General features: G+C 36.5%; 1 protein-coding gene across 1 annotated transcript in view; it reads right to left on the bottom strand.

The window, feature by feature from the left end:
* Positions 1 to 16,868, bottom strand: part of MUC2 (mucin 2, oligomeric mucus/gel-forming) — a 54,792-nt gene extending 37,924 nt beyond the window's left edge. The window contains exons 1-22 of the mRNA XM_077784417.1: positions 16,799 to 16,868; positions 14,951 to 15,215; positions 12,400 to 12,514; positions 12,161 to 12,251; positions 11,659 to 11,768; positions 11,215 to 11,431; positions 10,647 to 10,772; positions 9,882 to 9,999; positions 9,415 to 9,553; positions 8,806 to 8,916; positions 7,742 to 7,811; positions 7,242 to 7,379; positions 6,543 to 6,707; positions 5,881 to 5,975; positions 4,866 to 4,996; positions 3,967 to 4,218; positions 3,030 to 3,082; positions 2,666 to 2,775; positions 2,107 to 2,258; positions 1,530 to 1,668; positions 859 to 969; positions 378 to 557 (exon numbers count right to left, since the gene is read on the bottom strand). Of these exons, the coding sequence (XP_077640543.1) occupies positions 378 to 557; positions 859 to 969; positions 1,530 to 1,668; positions 2,107 to 2,258; positions 2,666 to 2,775; positions 3,030 to 3,082; positions 3,967 to 4,218; positions 4,866 to 4,996; positions 5,881 to 5,975; positions 6,543 to 6,707; positions 7,242 to 7,379; positions 7,742 to 7,811; positions 8,806 to 8,916; positions 9,415 to 9,553; positions 9,882 to 9,999; positions 10,647 to 10,772; positions 11,215 to 11,431; positions 11,659 to 11,768; positions 12,161 to 12,251; positions 12,400 to 12,514; positions 14,951 to 15,215; positions 16,799 to 16,868 (2,958 nt within the window). The remainder of the gene's footprint in view (positions 1 to 377; positions 558 to 858; positions 970 to 1,529; positions 1,669 to 2,106; positions 2,259 to 2,665; positions 2,776 to 3,029; positions 3,083 to 3,966; positions 4,219 to 4,865; positions 4,997 to 5,880; positions 5,976 to 6,542; positions 6,708 to 7,241; positions 7,380 to 7,741; positions 7,812 to 8,805; positions 8,917 to 9,414; positions 9,554 to 9,881; positions 10,000 to 10,646; positions 10,773 to 11,214; positions 11,432 to 11,658; positions 11,769 to 12,160; positions 12,252 to 12,399; positions 12,515 to 14,950; positions 15,216 to 16,798) is intronic.
* Positions 16,869 to 20,770: the final 3,902 nt, after the last annotated feature.

Below are 20,770 nucleotides of genomic sequence, written 5' to 3'. Positions count from 1 at the left end.
CAGAACCATGGCCATACATTGCATAGGGAGTTTGGTTTTAACAGGGCTGAGATTACATATAAATTTCCAAGCACATGTGCAGTCAATCCACATCCCCTAAATTATTCTGGATGATTGGCTATCAGTACGCACAAACTGAAGAGTATTGCCTGAGATGTTTGGGTCTATTGGAATAGCATCCTATGCATCCTGTGCAATGCATTGTGATATATTGTAAGAAACCCCAGAAGCACTTCTGCAAGCTATGACAGTAATAATGCAAGCTAACCATGAGTGCACAGAGGATATAGGAATTAGACATGGAGTCAGAATAAAAGAACATTTGTTTTCTTGTCTATTCACAATACTACTTCAGAAGAAGACAGACAGGCACTAACCTTATAATCAGGGCTCAACTTGATGAAAACGGTAGTCTTTTTGTCCCAGATCAGCATCACACCATTGCTAGCCTCAATAACCAGGTACAGGCCAACTGTCCTGTTCCAATACTGCACATCATCACCAACATCTCGCTGAATTTCTTTGTACTCTTTGTTCTCCAATTTTAATTCAGTTTTCTAAAAGATAAAAGAGAACTATTGTAATACTACCTTCTATGATAAGACAAAATATTAGGCACTTGTAACAATGAAACTCATTCTGAAGCCAGTAGCTCAAACTCTGGGATGACTCCCAAGATGGCAGGGAGTGTAGTACTTCTGTTTGAGAGAGTTTTCATCACTTGAGAACCTACACCTTTACAGAATAATTTGATAGGGACTCTAATGCTTGTTACAGCTTCTTTTAGGGGCATGACTTTAGAGCATTACACTTTTGGTAATGCTTGATTACTAATATGTACTGACTGTCATCACTCACCCCTAGGAACATTTTGATAGCCTTTGAGCAGGTGACTCCTGTAGTTCCACAAGGGACATTCTCTGTGATGATACTGAACGAGCCGCTGGAATTTTTGTCACCGCAGAAGTCCTATTGAAAAAGAAAAAAAAAGAACATGAGAAAATTAGGTAGACTATTTCATTGTAGTTCAATCTCATAAGAATTGCAGTCATTTAAATCTTCACACTGTATAAATAGTTACTGCTCCTTCAAATTTGAGATCCTACACACATATCTTTTTACAGATGCATAGCCATATATGCATACTTCCATGCATACATATAAACAGTCTACACAGTCTCAGCCTTGGAAAAAGAGTGGGACAATAAAACAAAGTGAGGAATATATATTTAAATAAAATGTTCAAGTTTCTAAGCTTAGAATTTGGATTTATTTCACAAATTATAATTAGCTCTCACTGTAACATAGTTCTGTTACATGTCATTTATGATATCTATATCTGAAAAAAAAAAAAACAAAAAACCACATTCACACAGTTTGCCTGCACTGAAAATACACAATTTATCCTGGCAGAATGTGTGAACCCCTTGGGAACAATGATGACAGGCAATTAGGAATGATAAAACCGAAGAGGAAAGTAGATTTTCAAGGCAATCAAATTCCTTTTCAGCCCTCATTATGAGCATTACCTGAGTAGCCACATATTCACAGCTCCCATCAAAGTCATAGAATTTCCCATCAAAAGTGTTATAATGGCCACTTCCATATATCATGCAAGTCCCATAGCAAATGTCATCAGTGCATTTCCAAACCCCTTTCTGGCAGGTGCTAGAAGAGAGCAGAGAATTTGGATTTTCAGATTTCATGAAGAGGTTTTGGTTTTAAAAACTGCAGAACAAAACAAGTAACTGCCTGATATAATGTGATACTGAACAAAATATCCAAACCTCAACTTCCATTTTTAAGCCTGTTTTTAAGCTTATAACATGATTTTTACTCTGTTGAGCTACAATCTTTAGATCTGATAGCATTTTTTTTAAAAAATGAGTGAGTTTTTCCAACAAGAGATGCCCACTGAAAGCAGAGGTAACTACCACCCCCATACTGCCAGCAGAATCTGTATTTTCTGAGATAGCAATAAGTATTCCTGAAAATTAAGGATGATAATTCCAGCTTTTGCAGCTACTGTAGTACATAAGCCTAGATATGACTATGAACATATTGCATAGAATATATTCTAGAAGAGAGTATTCACTTATAACCCACCAGGTGTTGCAGTCCACTTTTATCTTGTCTCCAGAAGAATACCACTCATTGTTGTGAATGCACGGGCAATCGTTTTGTTCAACACAGCCCCCTCTGCCATCATCATATAGACCTTCAGGGCACACACAGCCTGAGACACACTCTGTCTGGAACTAAGGAATATAAGGAGAAATGGTTACCTTATGTCAAAGCACTGCATCTTAATTCCACTTCTTCACTCTTTAAAAACTGCATTTAACATCATACAGTCTAATATTGATTAGTTTTATAAGGTTCTTTTTTTCTAGGTTTCTAATGTTTGTCTTTTCTTTTTTGATTGTCTAAGAACTCAAATTCTTTTTCTGCTTAGAAATTATGGCTCTACTGAAGCCACAGTAAAGAGGAGAAGGAAACCATTGTGAAAATGGCAACAGATTAATATCATGGTAGGGGAAAAAAGGGTAGATTAAACCAAAGATAAATAAACTGCTAGTTACAACAGTATTTGCTGTGTAGCACCATGTCATGTAAAGAATACAGAAAAAAGAAAGCAAGGCACAAAGAAAACCTGAATACATACATGATCAGTTTGAGGAGTATGACAGCTAAGCTGTAGAGGTGTTTGTGAAGTCCACTTCGAGGATGCATTGCAGTCAAAGTATGTCTTGCTAGAAGAACATTCTTTTTCACCTGAATTGTTGGTTTAGATCAATCAAGGCAAAATAAATGTTAGTGAAAGGTGGTAGTTTCTCAGACAGAAATCTCAGTCTATCCTTATGAAAAAAATGGGCTCAGTGAAGAGAGAATAAAGTGAAAATGTGTTACTGTTTTACATAAAAAGAAAAAAACACGCAAAACAACAGAGAATTCAAAAGGGATGTAGGTTTGGGTTGGGAGGTTGACTATGGATTTTATTCTAGTTTAGTTTATAGAATGTCACTTACTTTTCATTCTTATTTTCACTGAAGTGCACTGGATCTTTGCATTTCGGCAAACACTAGAAAAGTGAAGTAAGTAGAAATTAAAAAAAAAAGCAAGCTCAATATCTTCGAGTCTAAGGACTTGTTTATATACATTTGAGAGTATTTATTAAAGATAGCCTGCATAATTTCTACTGAAATTTCAAGGCCAATTCTATTGAATCACATGCATGAATTTTTCTGTTGGAGAAAAAGTGTAGCAAGATGTTAGGCATAATGCACAGAAAGGTTATGTTTTAAGGAATGACAGCTCCTCTATTATAATCTTTAATACTATGTTTTATGGCAACTCAGGAATTAGATAGTAATGACACAGATAATAATGGTAATTTAAATCAAAGTCTCCATTTGTATACACAGTGTATTTTCATGACTATTGAATTTATATGCTGCAAATTTGTTGACCTATATGCTTCTTCTGCTGAATGAGAGAAGGCATTTCACAGTTTGCACTGACGACTGTTGCCAGAGATCATGGGAAAATATAACAGAATCATGAATGTTGTTTTCAAAAGCCTATTTTACAATGAATATATATCAAGGGGACTTTCCTCCAGTGGAAAACACAAGTAAACTGTGTCTGCTAGAAAAGCAAACATAACACATAGCTGGCCTTTTATCTTCCTTTCACCATTCTGCTTAACAAAGCCTTATTAACACTTCAGCTTCAGAATAACATTTGTCTATGAAGGCCAATACTCACACCTCCAAAGCAAGCTGCACTTCTCAATTATGTATAAATTGCATTGCAATAGAATAATGCTTTGCTCAGCATCAAGATGTCATGAAATGCATTACAGACACTCATTAAAGTACCAAAAAAAATCTAAACACATTACACCTAACAAGCAATCTTTAAAGGGCTTTTTCCCCACAAACAAGAAGCCAAAATAAAACATACCAGCGTTCTCCATCTTTTGTGAAATATTCCCCAGATTCCAGGTATGATCCCTTGTAATAACATGGGCACTGGGAGATGGGCACACAGTTATCCTGGTTATCCAAGTATGTATTGGGTGGGCAGCCACAGCCGTCCACAGGAGCAAAGTCTTGCAAGCAATACTTTTCACCATCAGCAAGGGAGCGACAGGTTTGCTGGCACATTGTAAGGTTGTAAAGGAAGACTTGATTTCCTGGGCAAGAAGACGCTTCACTGCCTGCAGGGGAAAAGCCAAACTGATAAGTAAAAGATGCAGGATGGGTAATTTGGCCTTGACATCTCCATTTTGGTTTCTTTGGCTGTGCCAAATGTAGTGATAAAAACATTCCCTTAGATCTTATTAAAGCACAAAAATATCAGAAGTCACAAGTAACACTAACCTAACTTTACCAGTTGAAGACTTACTTTTAACTGCTACTAATAGTTTCTACTTTCATAGCCCTATTTGTTTCACATACTGATAATCAAATAGAGAGCGCAATATAATAAACTGCTAGTCTCAAATACACTGAACTGTTGATATAAAGCAAGGAGGATCAGAAACAAAGACACTGATAAGCAAATGCACAGTAAAAGCCCTGATGGCTGGGATTCCATTAGTAAATGGAATTATATTAGCTAGACTGGGGAAAGAAGACGAAAGTTAAAAATATTGCTCTCTACTTTTAGGTATAAAAAATTCAATTTACATATGAAGAAAATAACATGAATTAGTAAACATTACCAGCATTGCCTCTTTTTGGTCCATTAGACATTTATAAATCCCTTAACAGTGAGATAGATCACTGACAACCAAATTCAGAGAGAGCCTGCTTATTTCTCATGGTTAATTATTTCCACAGGGATTACTGTTCCACTACTTACTGCAGACACTCTTTCTCCAGCCTCCCAGTATGACCCCTTTGAAAGCACAGGCTCTTGAGTAAGAGGACAGGGCAGCACACAAACATTCTTCATTGTCTTCACAGAGGCAGGTGTCATATTTACATTTCTGAAAAAAAAGAACAAAATAGTCAATAAGTCCACAGTAGATCAATGGGAAATTACAACTTGATTGCTACAAAAAGTTCTGTCTGTTTTTCCTGATGTTCTTTGTATTAATTCCTATGACCAGAGAACAATGAAAGGAACGGACAAAGACCAGGGAGTTAAAGTGCTGCTTCATTTCATACAAAATGAAAATATTTGGATGCTTATTCTAACCTAAGGCAAGCCTCTTGAACCTTTAAAAAGTATTTAGCCTCATAAGAACATATTTTTCAAAGGATATTGATACAATTTGTTCCCAGTTACTAATTAGAAATTCAGAGATCCACAAAAACTAGAATAATAAAGGCAAAATATTAACCAGATCTACAAAGACCTTTACAACTTTTGAGCTCATACTTACTTCTAAGCATAAGCAATGATTTTAGAATTCCTTTTCCTCAGGTGATCTTCCATTACTGCTCAACAGAGATGAGCATGGGGAAAAAGAATTCATGTACATTCTGGCATGAAAATGATTTGATGCTACATTCCAACAAATATATGGTTGGAATTTTTCTTCCCACTTTATAGAAACTAATGTTTCTAAACTTAAACTATGTACATCTGCAACTCTTGAGTCTTCTTTTCAATCCAAATAACCAAGCCAATACATGTGTCAAAAAAGTAAAAAGGCAAAATAAGTGTACATTTTTATTCAGCAGCAGCCCATAAGGATATCATATGAGATACTTTGGATGTTGCTATGTTGCTTGAACCAGTGAATGCAAAAACTTCAGCATCTCTTATGGACAAGTTACTGATGTCTCAAATGTTCAAACAATGATAAATGTCTACAGTTAACCATCTGAAATAATGCAGTACTAAAAGAATGCAAAATTACAATACCTTATAGTATTCTGAAGGATCAACAGCTGAGTGACATCTTGCAAAAGGACCCTTTGGGTTTTTCAGCAAAGAACACCAATGCTCAGCATAATTTGCTGAAAAAAAAGAGAAATTCATAACGTTTCCTTATCTTCCTTGTGCCATGCCTAGTTGTGCTGTCACATAAATGCAGTGCAGAAATACAAATGAGAGAACTGTGTGCATTCTGGGGAGTGGAGAAACTACATGCAATCACCACACATGTACTTCTAAGCCCTGATTCAGAGATATGCCATCATAAAATCAAAAACTGAAATCAAACTTTTGCAATTTGTACACATGGAATTGTGACAGCTCTTTCCATTTGGGGACCATAAAGCTAAATTAAACATAAGAATAGATAATGATAGGAAATACAAGCTGTCTTTGCAGATAATACAAATTAATGACTGTTTTCCCAGTCTTCTACCTTAGGATTCTTTTACAATCACCCCTTAAATTTTCACTTCAGTTTGATGAAGTGTTTGTATCTATACATACTTGCACATATTAATTATTAATTTTACATTCTTGTTAAAATCTTCAGTGCCCCACTACAACCTTTACACGCCTGTTGCAGTAACACACAGCAGACACTGCTCATCCTGGCAGAAGCCAACCATCTGACTTATTAATGTGCTTACCACTTTCAATGCTGAGACTGCAGGGGTCTTCCAGCTTTTCTACCTGGTCTGTGCAGGTGGACTGAGCTTTCCATGTGTTAGCAAAGGCAGATCCTGTAGCCTCAATCAGCCCGCTGGTTGTTCTGAAGTCATCACCTTCCATTCCATTGAAGTTTCCACAAAGACCTATTTGAGAACAAGGCAAAAATCTCACATAAGCATTACTTATTCTCATATGGAAAGGACAAAGGAAAAGGACAACTGATCACAAACACCAGAAATAGCTGACTATTCCACATCAATTTAATGCATACTATAAATACTGAAGTTTTAGAAGTCCTGGTTTAAATCTTCAACATCTTCAAGAATAGTTTTCATGAAGGTATCTGTGCTTCAAGAGATTACTACTCTAACCCATATTTTTTATGCTTTCTGATGATATTGAAGCCACAAAATACACCATAAACTGGCTTTGTGGATAGTTTAAAATTAAACTAAATACAAAAGTTAGGAATATTCTAAGAAACACCTATGTACTGGCAACAGAGTGATAGGTCATTTTATTATCAAAAAATAAAAACACATTTCTAGTTTGCTTGAGTCAATTTCCTTTCCATTTTCTCTCCCAGAACCAGCATGAGTTACCACTCATATAAAGAACACATGACTATTCAGCTGTGAAATAACATGACTTTGCTCCACATTTGCATAGACACTTGCCTTGAATTTTTCCTTTAACTGATTGATCTACAGTCACAAACAGCTGCATGACTCGAAACAGTTGGATCTGCATCTGAAGCCCAAAAGGAGTTTGTACAATAAAGTAGTTGGAAGATGGCTTGAATACTGAGAAGCTGCCTGAAAAACAAAATATGAACTGTTGTAATAAAACAATACACGCAGGCTGCCAAAATAAACATTTCATATTAGATTCTCATGTATCACCCAGCATGAAATCTCTGAGACCAGGATCAAATTAATATTTTTTTCATTTAAAAATCGCTGGCCAATTAGATATGATGCTGGTGCTTACAAACTTAACAAGCTGATTACTTATAAAGAAGGGTCTCTAGGATCAGAACCAAATGGGCATGCCCACACCTTGTAGCCATGTTTGCAAAGTGTTAAATACCTCTCTTCCACTTTTGCCTCTATAAAAATACACCCCTACATGAGAAGTCAGGTGTGTGACACTTGACATACAAGGCGGTGTCCCTTACTTGACACATGAGGCACATTCACTGTCATCTCATTCAGGAGCACGCTGCCATCCGATCTGAAAACCACCACCTGTGTAACAGCAAATGGAATCAGTGAGGTCCCAGGGACTGAGAAAAACAAACCAATACAAAGAAGATTTACAGCAAAGACATTTTACACATTTAGACTCTGTCTAGAACTCCAAATTTTTGAAAGGAAAAGTCTGTCTGAAAAGTGAACACGGCACCAGCTCTATAGGTTACACCTAAGGTTTTGTCTTGGTATTCAGTGTTTTTCTTACATCTCCTGCAAGAATTCATAGCAGTAATGAAATGCAAAACTCTTTTCTATTGGGCACTGTGGTTTCCACAAGTAGAAGAAAACATTAGGTCTTCAGGAACTGTAGGAAGTTCTTATTCCTTATTAAAGCATGTGTTACATCTTCTGTGTGATGGTTGATAAGATTCTGACATAGTAAGAAAACAGTTTATTAAACTTCCTCAAAAAATGCTACTCTACATACAGAAACACAAAACTATTGGGTTTTGATTTGGTTTTCTTACATTTTAGTAATATTGGCAAGGACATGGAAGTCCATAAATATGTGAGGGAAATCATATATATATGTATGTAAATTATGTATAGAGATAGTCTATATATTCTCATAAACAAAGAGAATGCTAAAGTGAATATTTGAGAAGGTTGGATTGTATCACCATTTAAAGACAGGATTTCTTCTGAAAAAGACTCAAGTAGAACTATAAAATTATATCGGAATGAAGAAAGAAACTGTGAGGTGGAGAATAGGTACCCTTCCTTCCAGACATTCTGGAATCCTGTGAGAAACATATTGCACAGAGCAGAGGAAAAAAGAGGGGGAAATGTCAATTGTTTTGAATCTCATACCTTCTTAAGTTTAGGTTTATTTTGAATTCTTGAGGCAGAAACCTGAGCTGTTTATCAGCCTATCTGAGGTTCCTTACTTATCCACAATAATGATTCCAGAAGAAAAAATATTCACCCACATTAAGGGAAATATGTTAATTTTCAACATATCTAGAAGAATCCACAGAACAGCACTTACATTCTTTTTGTTATCCACTAACAGTACAACAGTCTTCAAGCAGGTCTGTTTGTCTGTGGAGCCACAGGGAGCCAGCTCTGCCAGGAGAGCATAACTCTCATTTGCAGTACCCTAAAATCATAAGGAAAGAAATGCCCATTAGTCATATTAAAACTCTCATGAGATGATTTCCACAGCAAATTCATCTGTTACAGTAACTTTCCTAGCTCAACAAGGTTTTCCTCATTCTCTAGAACAGACACCAGATATTTTAGCAATGAATGAAACAGCTGCCTACCTCTTTTCTCTACCTTACTTTGACCCTCAGACTTAGAAATAGCTATTACAGAAGTGGCCAAGAACGTCTAATCCTGAGACTCTTTGATTTCTTATATACAAAGGACTCCACTGGATAATGACAGCATTGGCAATATTCTATCTCACTGAGTTAATCACCCATTGCAATAAGTCCCCAGCTTCCCCTTAGGGTTATTACAGCTAAATACTGAATTTTCCTGAAAGTACAACTTCCAGCATTTCGGCTTCTCCCCTCTATGGAAGTGGAATAGAACAATAACTCCCAGATGACACACATCAGCCCACAGAGAACAGCCCCACTGTACACCATACCTTGGCCAACACATAGTAGCAGTCTCCATGGAAGGTGTATTTCTTCCCATCAAAGGTGGTAAAATGGGAACCTCCTTGCACTGAGCATGTGCCTGGACAGGGTAGATCTTTGCAGGTCCATCTGCCTGAATTACAGGTGCTATAAACAGACAATACAAAAAATGCTTGTAGTTATTACAGGAGCTGAGAGCACTGAAAGTATTTGTATATCTGGCAACCAGGTGTTATCCCCAGGTGTTTTAAAACTGTATCCTTAACCATTTCCTTGAGATTTTCCCTCTGACATATGCCACAGAATCTGACATATGCCATAGAAACTTACCAGAAATTTTGTTCTGTAGACATGCAACATAAACATTAAATTCAGAGAGTTTTCAGAACATCTCCTATGACCAAGTAGAAATTTGAAAAATGCAGGCCCATTTACAATCATTCAAAGAAAGGTGCACAACAACCAGGATCCTTACCATTCTTCACATTCTTTGGAAATGCTTTCTCCAGGTGCATATGCCTTTCCACCATGTTTGCAGTGGCACTGGCTAACAGGGATGCAGCCTTTTTCACTGATATCATCATACACAGTTCCTATAAAACACAACATTAACTATTTACACTCTTTTTCAAATAAGCAATTTGCACAGAGGAAATACTCCAATTTGCCACACAGGCTGAGATTATCTAAACTTTGAACAATACTGGCTCTATTTTTTGTAATATATGACAGATGGAAAGCACTTTTATTTAGCTTTGAAAATCCAAGTCTGTTAATTTATATAACTACACAGATAAAAAGGTTATTGCAAGCATATAAGAACAATCTTTGTGATAAGACCATCACTATAATCTTCTTTCCTAAGGTTCAGATTTTCACCTGAGAATTTCACTCACTGTCCCTCACTGCCACTCTGGGTGAATGATGTCCATTGTCTCAGAACTATTCAACCTAAAAAGCATGATTTACTATATAGTATCAAAAACTCACTTGTTGAGAATTAAAAATCAGACCTATTACCAGTCACTGTGTTAATATGTTTGAACTATAAAATAATTTATTAATTAATCAATTATTACCTCCTTATAAAATTTTACAGTTATTTTCCTCTAGGGGGAAAATGATAAGTAGCACTACTCTTTTCTAAGGTGTAATTTGACTAAATGTAGCACTTTTGTATGACTTCCTTAGCCAGGAATCTTGCTTTTGTCCCAGATGCTACAGCTAGAATAACACTTGCCTTCAGGGCAGAAACAGCCATCCATGTAGTGCTCCTCACAAAGGCTGCTGATTTGCAAGTGTGAGCAAGTATCCATGCATGGTGAGCTGCTTTCTCTATAGACCATGGTAGCAGGACAGGTTTTGGCTGAAAGAATAAGAAAGACACCAGGAGTTACTTGAGTGTTACATCCATCGTTCCTGAGAAACCACAGATCATACCCCCTACTCCCTTCAAGTCAGTGGTGTCTCAAGCCAGACTCCACATGTAAAGCATGTTTATCTAAATCTGAACTCCTTTCCCTGGTTTTTATATTTACTTCTTTTCGTTTCAAATAGCTCAAATTATTCCCATATCCTGCAGCATCAAATCTCAGGTTTTTTAATGGGAACAGGATTTGCTGAAAAATATTTCTTAATAGTAAAAGTAATAGAAAAAAGAAAACAGAAAGATCATACTATTTTTAGCACTACCGATATGAAATTTATAATGCATCCCAACAGCTTCGTAAAGAAGTAATGAATTTAAATTTCATGGTGCTACATGCATGAAACATTTGGATCTTTGTAAAATTTGTGTAGCTGCTTACGGCAGAAGTTCTGCGTCCTCCATTCTCCTGGGCGGCCGCCTGCGTGCGAGCACTGGCGGGAATACTCAGAGATGGTGCTGCAGAGGCAGAAGGAGTCGTCCTTCCCATTACAGGCACACTTGTCCTGCATGCAGGCTTGGATGTACATTTCCAAATTAAGACGCAGCCGACAATCAGCAAACGCAGGGGAAGTCAGCAACCTCTGACACTCGTCACGCTGAGGAGGAAGAGGAATAATGTTTAAGGGATTTACAGGTATCTGAGCTTCTGGACATTTCTTATTTTACAAAAAAAAAAAAAATTGTTGTCTTTTGAACAGCTAGGGAAAAGTAACCATGTATCCTGGAAGGGACAGTCCTCCCAGCTCCTCACAACTAACTCCCTGGTGCGCAAGGATGTCTCCATGTGCCCATGTCAAGGAAGTTCACCACAAGAAATACTTACATGCTCATTACAGCTTGGAAGAGCCTGCGTTTCATCTGGATCTTTACATTTGGCATTGGGTTTGCTGATCTTCTGCATATTCCCATATGTAATTGAATTGTAGCTTGCATCTATGAGAAAAAAGTAGAAAGAGAACTTGCTGAGCCCCAAAAATTGACAAGGAACACCTGATTCCTGGAACTCTCCTGATCAAGGGAAGCAGTTACTACGATAATAAATATGCCTGTTAGACACAGGTACTTGCTCTAAATCATGTCTAACTGTGCTTTAAAATGTAAAGAGGAAATAGGAAAAGAAAGCTAGTAAAGAGCAAAAATATTAATCTAGAACAGAATAAAAGAATGTAGGAACTCCAGGAATGCAGCAACACTGGAACTTAATGCTTAGTCTGGAGCAATCACAGAAGCCTCTCAAGTAAAATTTGCACTCCTGTAATGTTTCTATGCACAGGGCTCGTCAGCCTATCTCCACAGATAACCGTCAGTATGGTGGGATGACGCACCTCCCTTGATGAACTCATTGTAGATTTGAATGCCATTGTAATCCCCACAGAGACCACAGGTATGGTTATTAAATTTGTTGTCCAGCTCCACCTAAATAATGAAAAGACAAAGGAAAAACATAAAAGAATTTTTTTTTTCCTTTCTTTTTCCCCTCCTTTATTTTTCTTTCCTGCTGAGATGGAGAAATATCCCAGGAAACCCAGGAAATGCCAATTAAAAATACTTTGATCATACATACCATCAGGGCATCCTGCTGGTTCCACATCAGAACCAAGCCTAATTTGGCATAAATCTTGGTGTAAATTTCATTGCTCTCAATGAGGACACCAGAGGTGTAGTACGGAGTCTTCACACTAAGAAGAAAATCACAGACTTTGCATTAGTTAAGAAACATAAGGGTTGACATAAATGTCTATAATAAGCCAAATACCCCAAGGAATAGAGAAACTAGTCTGACTACCTCATCCTAACTGCACAGGGTGCCTTGTTTAAATGAGGCATAAAGTCTTCTCTCTCTGACACTTGGGACAATAACTCATTGCAAAAAGTCATTTAAAAGGCAAAGCAATATCAGAGGAAAAAAATACCCAACACTTCAGGCTCTTTAACTTAAAAAACCCCAAAATGTCAGATGTCTTCAAATTAATCAAAGAAAAAATCATCATCATTGTGGTATTAACAGAGGATATTCAAACATTCACTAATAATTTACATCAATGAAAGGAGCTACAACATAATTTACAGCATTTCTTTACCAAAATACCTCATAATAATTTCAGAGAAAATTTATGTTCCATTGCAAGGAACTGCTTCCTTAAGAGAGAGTTCAGAATTCACAGGCAGTTACAGGGACTGAAAACACAATTTGAAAAGAGCATGTTAAGAGGAATTCAGTAGCTCTTTCAGTAGTCAGTTGCTTAGTTTTAAGTGAACAGGACCTGAGCTTGTTAGTGGTGACAGAAGACAATTGGCAAAGGGATGAGCATAGATATTTTTGTGTGATAACAATTCGTGTCTGTCTTACATATAAACTGAACTGCTGAATTTCATTCAGCAAAAAAAGAATTGTGGCAGGCCGTCTTATTCTATAAAATCCAGAGAACTAGAGTCTGCTCAAACAGAATGTAAACTGGAATCCAGTCAAAATAACTGGTTAATTTTCTACAGATTTATCAATGTAATTGTTATCCATCAAGATTCATGCATGTGTATGCACATCTCTTAACTAGTCTCTTGACTAGGAGAATTTTATTTTCTGATTTTCTGTCACTGGGGCTTTTACAGCTGTTTACCTCAGGCATTTCTTAACCTGCCCAATTGACTTACACATCTAGATGCAAACTTGGAGATCATTATTTCTGCTTTTGACTGCATTGTTCATCAATAAACAACGAAGTCTTGAGGGATTATATTTCTTGAGGGGAAGCATAAAATGCTGGACATCGTCTCCGTCTCAGCTTTTAGGTATCACAGCACAGAATATTTCTGTTTTTTTCTAATAGTGGAACATTCAATGAATCAGTGGATCAGGTACCTGAAGGCTAATCCATACACTTTTCTACTTTCCAGTTTTCATTTCAGCACTGTGAAATGCTATTTTACATGGCAATAGAAAATTTATTATTTCAGGAGCAATATGGAAAATTAAGTTCTACCAAAAAAAAATTCTTCAAGTAGTAAAAGCCAGTTTGGCAGGGATATGTTGTTTTATGACAAAAAAAAAGCCTATCTAAGACAAAAATGGTTCTGTTTGAGAGAAACAGTTTTAAAAGTATTTCTAACTAGTTTTTCATTAAGTTCTTTTTAAGGCTTGAGTATACAATAAAGAGCTTTTCCAACTTGAGCCAATAATGTATGTTTTGTAACTTTCTGTCATTTTATGATGCATTCTAGTATGATCTTTGGAAAACTGAATGTTACTTTCAATCCTTGAACATATTTTCATTGTAGTGGCTTCCAAACTTTAGAGCAAAAGCTGATTTCTGGGCAAAACCGAGTTCTCCAATGACAATTTAAAAATTCTCTTTTTTTCAATTGTGCTAAAACATACTAATTAACTCATGAGTTGCCTCACTTGCTTCAGAATATAAAGGCACACACTACAAGGATAAGCTAATCATAGGAAAGACTAGGTTAAGACACTACTTAGCATCAGTAATGGTATCAGATTAGTTTCTTGTGTAATAGTGTTATAGGAGGAGAAAAATAACACTGCTTAGTCTGAAAAAGTACATAGTACCACAGATAAACTAGTGTGAATTTTGACCTGTGTTATATCTGTTAAAACCCCCTGAGGAATGGCTGTCAGATCTTTAAAAAATATTTATGAAGATCAGAAAAAAAACTACCTCTCTTCTGTCAGAAAATAAGAGGAAAATATCCCAGAGAAATACATTTCCTTTTCAAGGATTTGCTAGACCATCTGCTAAGGTAAACTCAAGATGTTGCCATTAAAAAAATGAAGCTACATCATTTTAAGCTAGTGAAAAATCTGGCTCATGAGCTGCACTATTTTCTGTATAACTGGAAGAACAATTCACTCAAACCTGTTCCTGACTTGTATTTAATTAATCCCTTATGCCAGTGTAGAAATAACAATTAGTACTAAAGCCCCTCCCCAAAGCAATTTTAGTGCTTAATTTCAAAAGGCTTTTTTGCTTATTTGTTTGTCTGTAGAAATGCTTTGAAGCATTAACTGTAATAGTACACAGGCAGTTGTGTAAAGAATCAATCCTGCTTTTATCTTCCCAGCACATTTCTCTGAATACCATTATAGTAAAGGAACTTACATCCGCCCATCCACCACAACCAGGTTGGGTTTGAGGTAGACCATTATATCCTTGATTTTCACCAGAATATACTGGATCTCAGGATGGCCATTGCTGTTGAGAGCACGCTGGATGTGGACAGAGAATTCCTTGTAAGCCTCTCGGCAGTCAGAAACAAAATTATACTCGCAAAAGCCAGGGAATTGGTAGATGTCTCCATCAAAAGTTTTGAAATGGTTGTTTCCCCAAGTGCTGCAGACATAGTGGCCATGGCTTCTTGTCCTTCCTGTTAGTGATGAAAAAGAAATAGAGATGAAAAGAAGTGCAAGAAACAATCCAGTGTGAAAAATGCTAAGTGTTCCATTTTACAGTAGGAACCATCTGCAATTATGTTTGCAGTGATTGCACAGATTTCAAGTGGGATCAAGTATCTACCAGGTCAGCAGAAAATACAGAAATTTCAAAATTAGAATAAGACGTTAATAAATAATTCTGACACCAGGGTATATTCTTTAATCCTCAATGAGATGATGAAACTTATCTGCAACAAGTGAGGAGGCTTAATACTGACCACTAACTTGGCTTCTGTGCCAAGCATATTATTTTATTCTGAATCACAGTATTAAATTTTTCCAAGAACTATCTTCTTCCCTGGTGCAACATGTACTAGAAACAAAACAGGGAGAAAACCAAGAAAGTACTACCAACTCTGGAAGGCTAATAGTCTCAAGGTTATGAAAGGGCTTGTGCACAAGATTTCAGGGAATTATTTCTTTTCCTAAAAGCAGTAGTGATTTCTATTACTGCAAGACAGGATTTTTTCAGAAGATAGGTCAGAAAATAGCCATGGTAGGAGAGGAAAAAAAGAAGTTTTTGCAATACCGAAGTATCAAGATTATTTATTCCTTTCCCTGCTATCCATACCAACAAAAATATAAATTAGCAACAATATCTGATCAATCTCTAGGTACTGTAGATTAGGGGCAAATCATAAAAGCTGAGCATCCTTAGGAATCTTAACATTTCACAAGATTTTCTTGTAGCATAAAACATGAGAAAGCAAAACTGCTAAGAGAACTTCTAGGTTACTGTATTTTGATGGTACCAATCATACCATATACATCCAGCCAAGCTGGAACACTTCCTTCCCCTGAAGGAAGGCTGCACAGAGATCCACCCAGAGTTTACAGCTGGAAGACCAAATGCAAGATAAAACTTTCCTCCCATTGCTGAGTTCAAAACACAGCAGACAAAGATCAATAGCCCAAACCTGATCACTGAATATAACTAATCACCTATTCCTCTAAAAAGCAGTTTTCAGTACAAGTGCTCCATTCCATCCCTTCAAATTTGATAGCAAATACAGTAAGTTAGAGCTTTTGCAAAAGAGTTAAAAATGTCCTAAATGACGAAATAAGCTGTTTTCAATGTTATTATATTCATTTTTGAGGAACAATTTATGATGTTCCAACAATCATCCACTTCCTTCATTGCTTTAACAATTAACCTCTCAAAGTCCTACAGTTCCTTTCTGCCAGTTGCATTTTTGCCTTAGAGTTCCTTTCTTGTCATACCTGGTATAGACTCAATGCATGGAAAGAAAAGCAACACTGAAAATATTTTCCAAGCACATCAAACTAGAAATCAATGCAGTAGAGATAGGCACTAATCTCACCAAAGAAAGCAGGATCTACCAATTTTTTCTAAGCAATGCAGCCTCAGTATTTGAAAGCTTAAGCAATTTAAGACATCCTAAAACTCCAGAGCATTATTTAAATGCACTGCCTCCTTCTAGCACCACAACGATTTTTAAACTCTCTTCTTCTTTTCCAGGAGGCAATCTGCTACCACTTAATCTCTAGAGCTTACCTTTTTTTATTTCATTAGCAGAAGAAAGAGCCAGCCAGAGGAGGAGGAGGCTGGCCGCTCTTAGCCCCATGGTGGCTAAGGTGGGTGAATGGGAGCTCCACTGGAACCTCAGCTTTTTATAATACCGACTGGGGCAATTGATTCTGTCACAGGGGAATTCAAAGGGAGGAGCCAAGAGGAGGGGTGAAAAAACAGGGGTGATATTTGCAGAAGATAAGAAGTAAACAGACAATCATTTTTCGCCATAAATGAAGGAAATCAGCATACAGGAAACTATAATATTGATTCAGTAATCATGTAATTTTTTATTGCTCTATTTCATCTACAGGATGCTGTGCTTTTAAATCCTTCAAACGCTCACACCAAGTTTAACCTTCAGTAACTCCCATAACAAATAATGAACTTGGGGTGGCTGAGCAAAGAAACACCTTGACGAAATTTTAAGGTGAGACCCTAAAATAAAGGCTTCAAAACCAAAGAATTTTTCATTTTTCATCATCACATAAGGTGATTTCTATAAAAATTAAGTGATGCTTGTGATGCACTTTGTAATTAACAATAATCCTTACAAATAAAATGGCAAATCAAGTGTTGTAAGATTATTTTGCATCCACTTATTGGATTTCTTTAATTTTACAGCTTTGGGAACGTCTAAACCAAAATACTGCCCATACTGCATATTTTGCCCAAAACAAAATTGAGACTGGGTGACACAGTAGGTTCAAGGATTTTACAGTAGAAGATGTCCTCTTTCAAACCTTATCATGGTGTAACAGAATGTCCATCAAAGTTGTAGGGATTCTCACATAATACTAAGCTTTAGAGAAAAAGTAAAAAGAAGAAGGGAAAATGGAAAAACATTGCTGTTCTTAATTCTCCTAAACATTCTTGCTCATTCTGGCTTACTTTCTCCATAAATGACAAAATTGCAGTCTACTGTCCCACATCAGATCCTACAAAAGCTATAGGGTCAGCTCTGCTTTGTGCAGAGAAAGATGGGAGGTTCCTTGGGAGAAGAAGAAAGCAGAAAACAGAACCAGGAACCAGTTCAGAATGTTGTTTCAGAAATACAGGACTTCCACATGCACATTATTTTGTGATGAGAAGTTCTTTTTAGAAGTTCTTTCTGCAACTCTCTCCAGAAGACAAAACACAGGCTCCTTGAGGTAGAGCACACTTCCTTCAAGACATCTTGTAACACATCTGCTTCCAGTCTCCACATTTCCTTATCAAAAAATTTTCAATGCAGTGACCAGAAATCTGTAATCATCTTGATTATTTAAAGTATTTCTTACTTTCATTGATCATATTGCAAGTACAACTTTTATATTTTTCAAAACATCAAGAAAACTTTTTACTTAGTCCTTTTGACTGCTCTAGTCAACTAGAAATACTCTCTTATCATTAAAGCATATTTTTAGCTGCTATTTTTTTATTTAACAATTTTATCTGAACTATAGCCTAGACTATATCTGAACATCTTCCTGTTTTCCCTCAATACATTTCAAAAGGTTTTAGATTTTCTCCTTTCTCTATTTGAGAATACAAATTTGTGCTTCTCTTACCCATACATAGTTTATCACTCAACAATCCTGACTGAAATTAAGTAGGAACCCTTTTATCCATCATGAATCTATCATTGGAAGAATATAACTTTAATTTCCTTCTTGGACAATAAAAATAAATGCAGTAATAACCAGTTAGAACTAACCATACATAAAAAACAAAGCAAAAACATGGTCTACAGACATCTTTCCTCAGTGGTTGCTTTACCAGACTTAATTTCTTATGATATCTCAGAGACATCTCCCCACTTGGCATTTTCTGTGTTTTATGCCACCAAAACTCTTAGTTCGGAAGAGTTTTCTAAAAATACTTAGGAGATTCCCAAAGGACTGTTTTTTGAGATTTTCTTTTCCTCTCCATTTTCTAGGTAGTCTCCTGGCTAGAAGTATAACCTCAGAAGAAAAAGGGTTTCCATTACTTAATTCCTATAACAGTCTTTGCAAACTGCAACAGCAATTCCATGTACACAGCAAATCTGACCCCTTTTTAGATTAAACTGGATGTGTATGCTGACAGGTGTAAGTTGGAAACTTGCATATTTTCCGTTCAAATTTCTTTGCCATAAAACTTCTAGATCTCAGTGGAATCAGCCTCATTCATTTCTTGTGAATGGGAAAGATAATAATCCCTCAACTACAGTTGCACCATCCCTCAGTTCAATCTGCTGGTATTTTTATAATACTAATATATTCTGTGTAGTAGAAGAGCTATTTTTAGATAAGCACCTCTAAATTTTGTAGACTGATTTGCTCTACTGCAGTTTTGTCCTGCCTGTACAAGAAGCATGATTCCTTCTTGAGCTGTGAAGTTACACAGGACAATTCTCCTTCTGCAGTCTTTGCTCCTCAGAGTGACCAGCTTCCCATTGTCCCTTCTTCTGACATATGTGTGGCTTGCTGTGACATCCCTAACTGGAGAGTAAGGGACATCAACATGTCTTTAAGAACTGAGACCACTCTTACAGAATTCACACTGGAGCTTACATGGATGTGATAATCTTAAGAGAAATAAATACAGATTATTATCTCCAAAAGTCCTAGGTATTTGTACTTTTGCTAGCATTAGAAGGTGTCCTAAACTATACTGTCTCTGTTTCCTTATTGACAGAAGGGTAATGATCCTGTCTACCATCTGTTTTATATGTTTTTTTAGAAATAACCAATCTTTCAGTTAGACAGCATAGCCCATTTTATCTCTTGTTCAGCTACCTTAAAGGTTTTTGGACTATATATTTTAACCCAAAAGAACCTTACTGGTAATGCGCAGATAACATCTGTATGTATGCATTAATTTATTTACCATAAATTGTTTGACAACCTGAACTAACTAATCATTTTGCAACAAAGTTAATTCCACTGTATCATTACCATCTTTGCCCTAAGCTTACATAAGTTATCTATACCTGAGCTGACCTTTCTGTGGAACTTTGTCCCATTCCTCCTTCTAGTCAGCTTAATCAGAAGTCACCTTTCTCTTTCCCATATTGGTCAGGTGTTCAGGTGTTTTTGTTACCAAAGATATTACTTATAATTCTGCATGCTGTCACTGTGCAAGTGGCAACAGAACTAGCAACAAGAAGAAGGATTTTAATGTTTAAGTTCCACAGCTGAGTATTAACAGAGATGGTATTTTAAAAGTTCCTGGAGCCCATGAGTAGCAGTACAACTTCCCATAAGCTTTCACTATATGTCTGACCCAGGAGCCCAAACACCAGTGCTACAAAAATCACTGCTAAAATCCAAAGCATAAAAAAGAAAAGTTGGTTGCATGGCAAATGTGTTTGTTATAGCAGCAGATGCAGAAGCAGAGATAAAAGATGTATTTTGAGTCATGGTTATGTCATTGCATTGTTTCCCTACCCTTAAACTTTTATGAGACTATTTCCAATAATTTCATCAGCATAGCTAACCTTTAATGTTCATTTAGTTACAGGGTAAATTTATTTTCCAATATAGTTGTTGTTAAAAAGGGAATCTACATGGAAGATTATCTTCATTCTGAATCATACTGCAGAATAAAAGGGCCTATATGTATCATTTATATAACTTTAAGATAAAATTCTGCTGAGACCTGATTTGATTTATTGTTTTATGAAGAACAAACATTTTTTCAAGAATGTGGGGTCTGTTTCTATCAGTTTACATATCAAGAAGAAATCTAATTGCAGTCTTGCTACAGTAATCACAGGTTGACCACCATACAAATACCTCAAAAACTACAATTACACTTGGTGACTGAGGTCTTTTCCCTATCTGCTTTTGTAGTCCTGACTTGCTGATCACAGGCTGCCAAACCAAGCAGCAATATTCTACCAGTAAAAGTTGTTCTGCAGAAGTGGCCATAGGATTTTTTTCTGCTACTCTTCAACTGGCCAGAATTTCACCAGAGCACACATAGCCTTACACA

Source organism: Lonchura striata, chromosome 6, assembly GCF_046129695.1.
Source record: "Lonchura striata isolate bLonStr1 chromosome 6, bLonStr1.mat, whole genome shotgun sequence".
In the NCBI taxonomy this organism is placed as follows: domain Eukaryota; kingdom Metazoa; phylum Chordata; class Aves; order Passeriformes; family Estrildidae; genus Lonchura; species Lonchura striata.
Note: the sequence above shows the minus strand (reverse complement) of the source record. Positions and strands in the feature narration are given on the sequence as shown.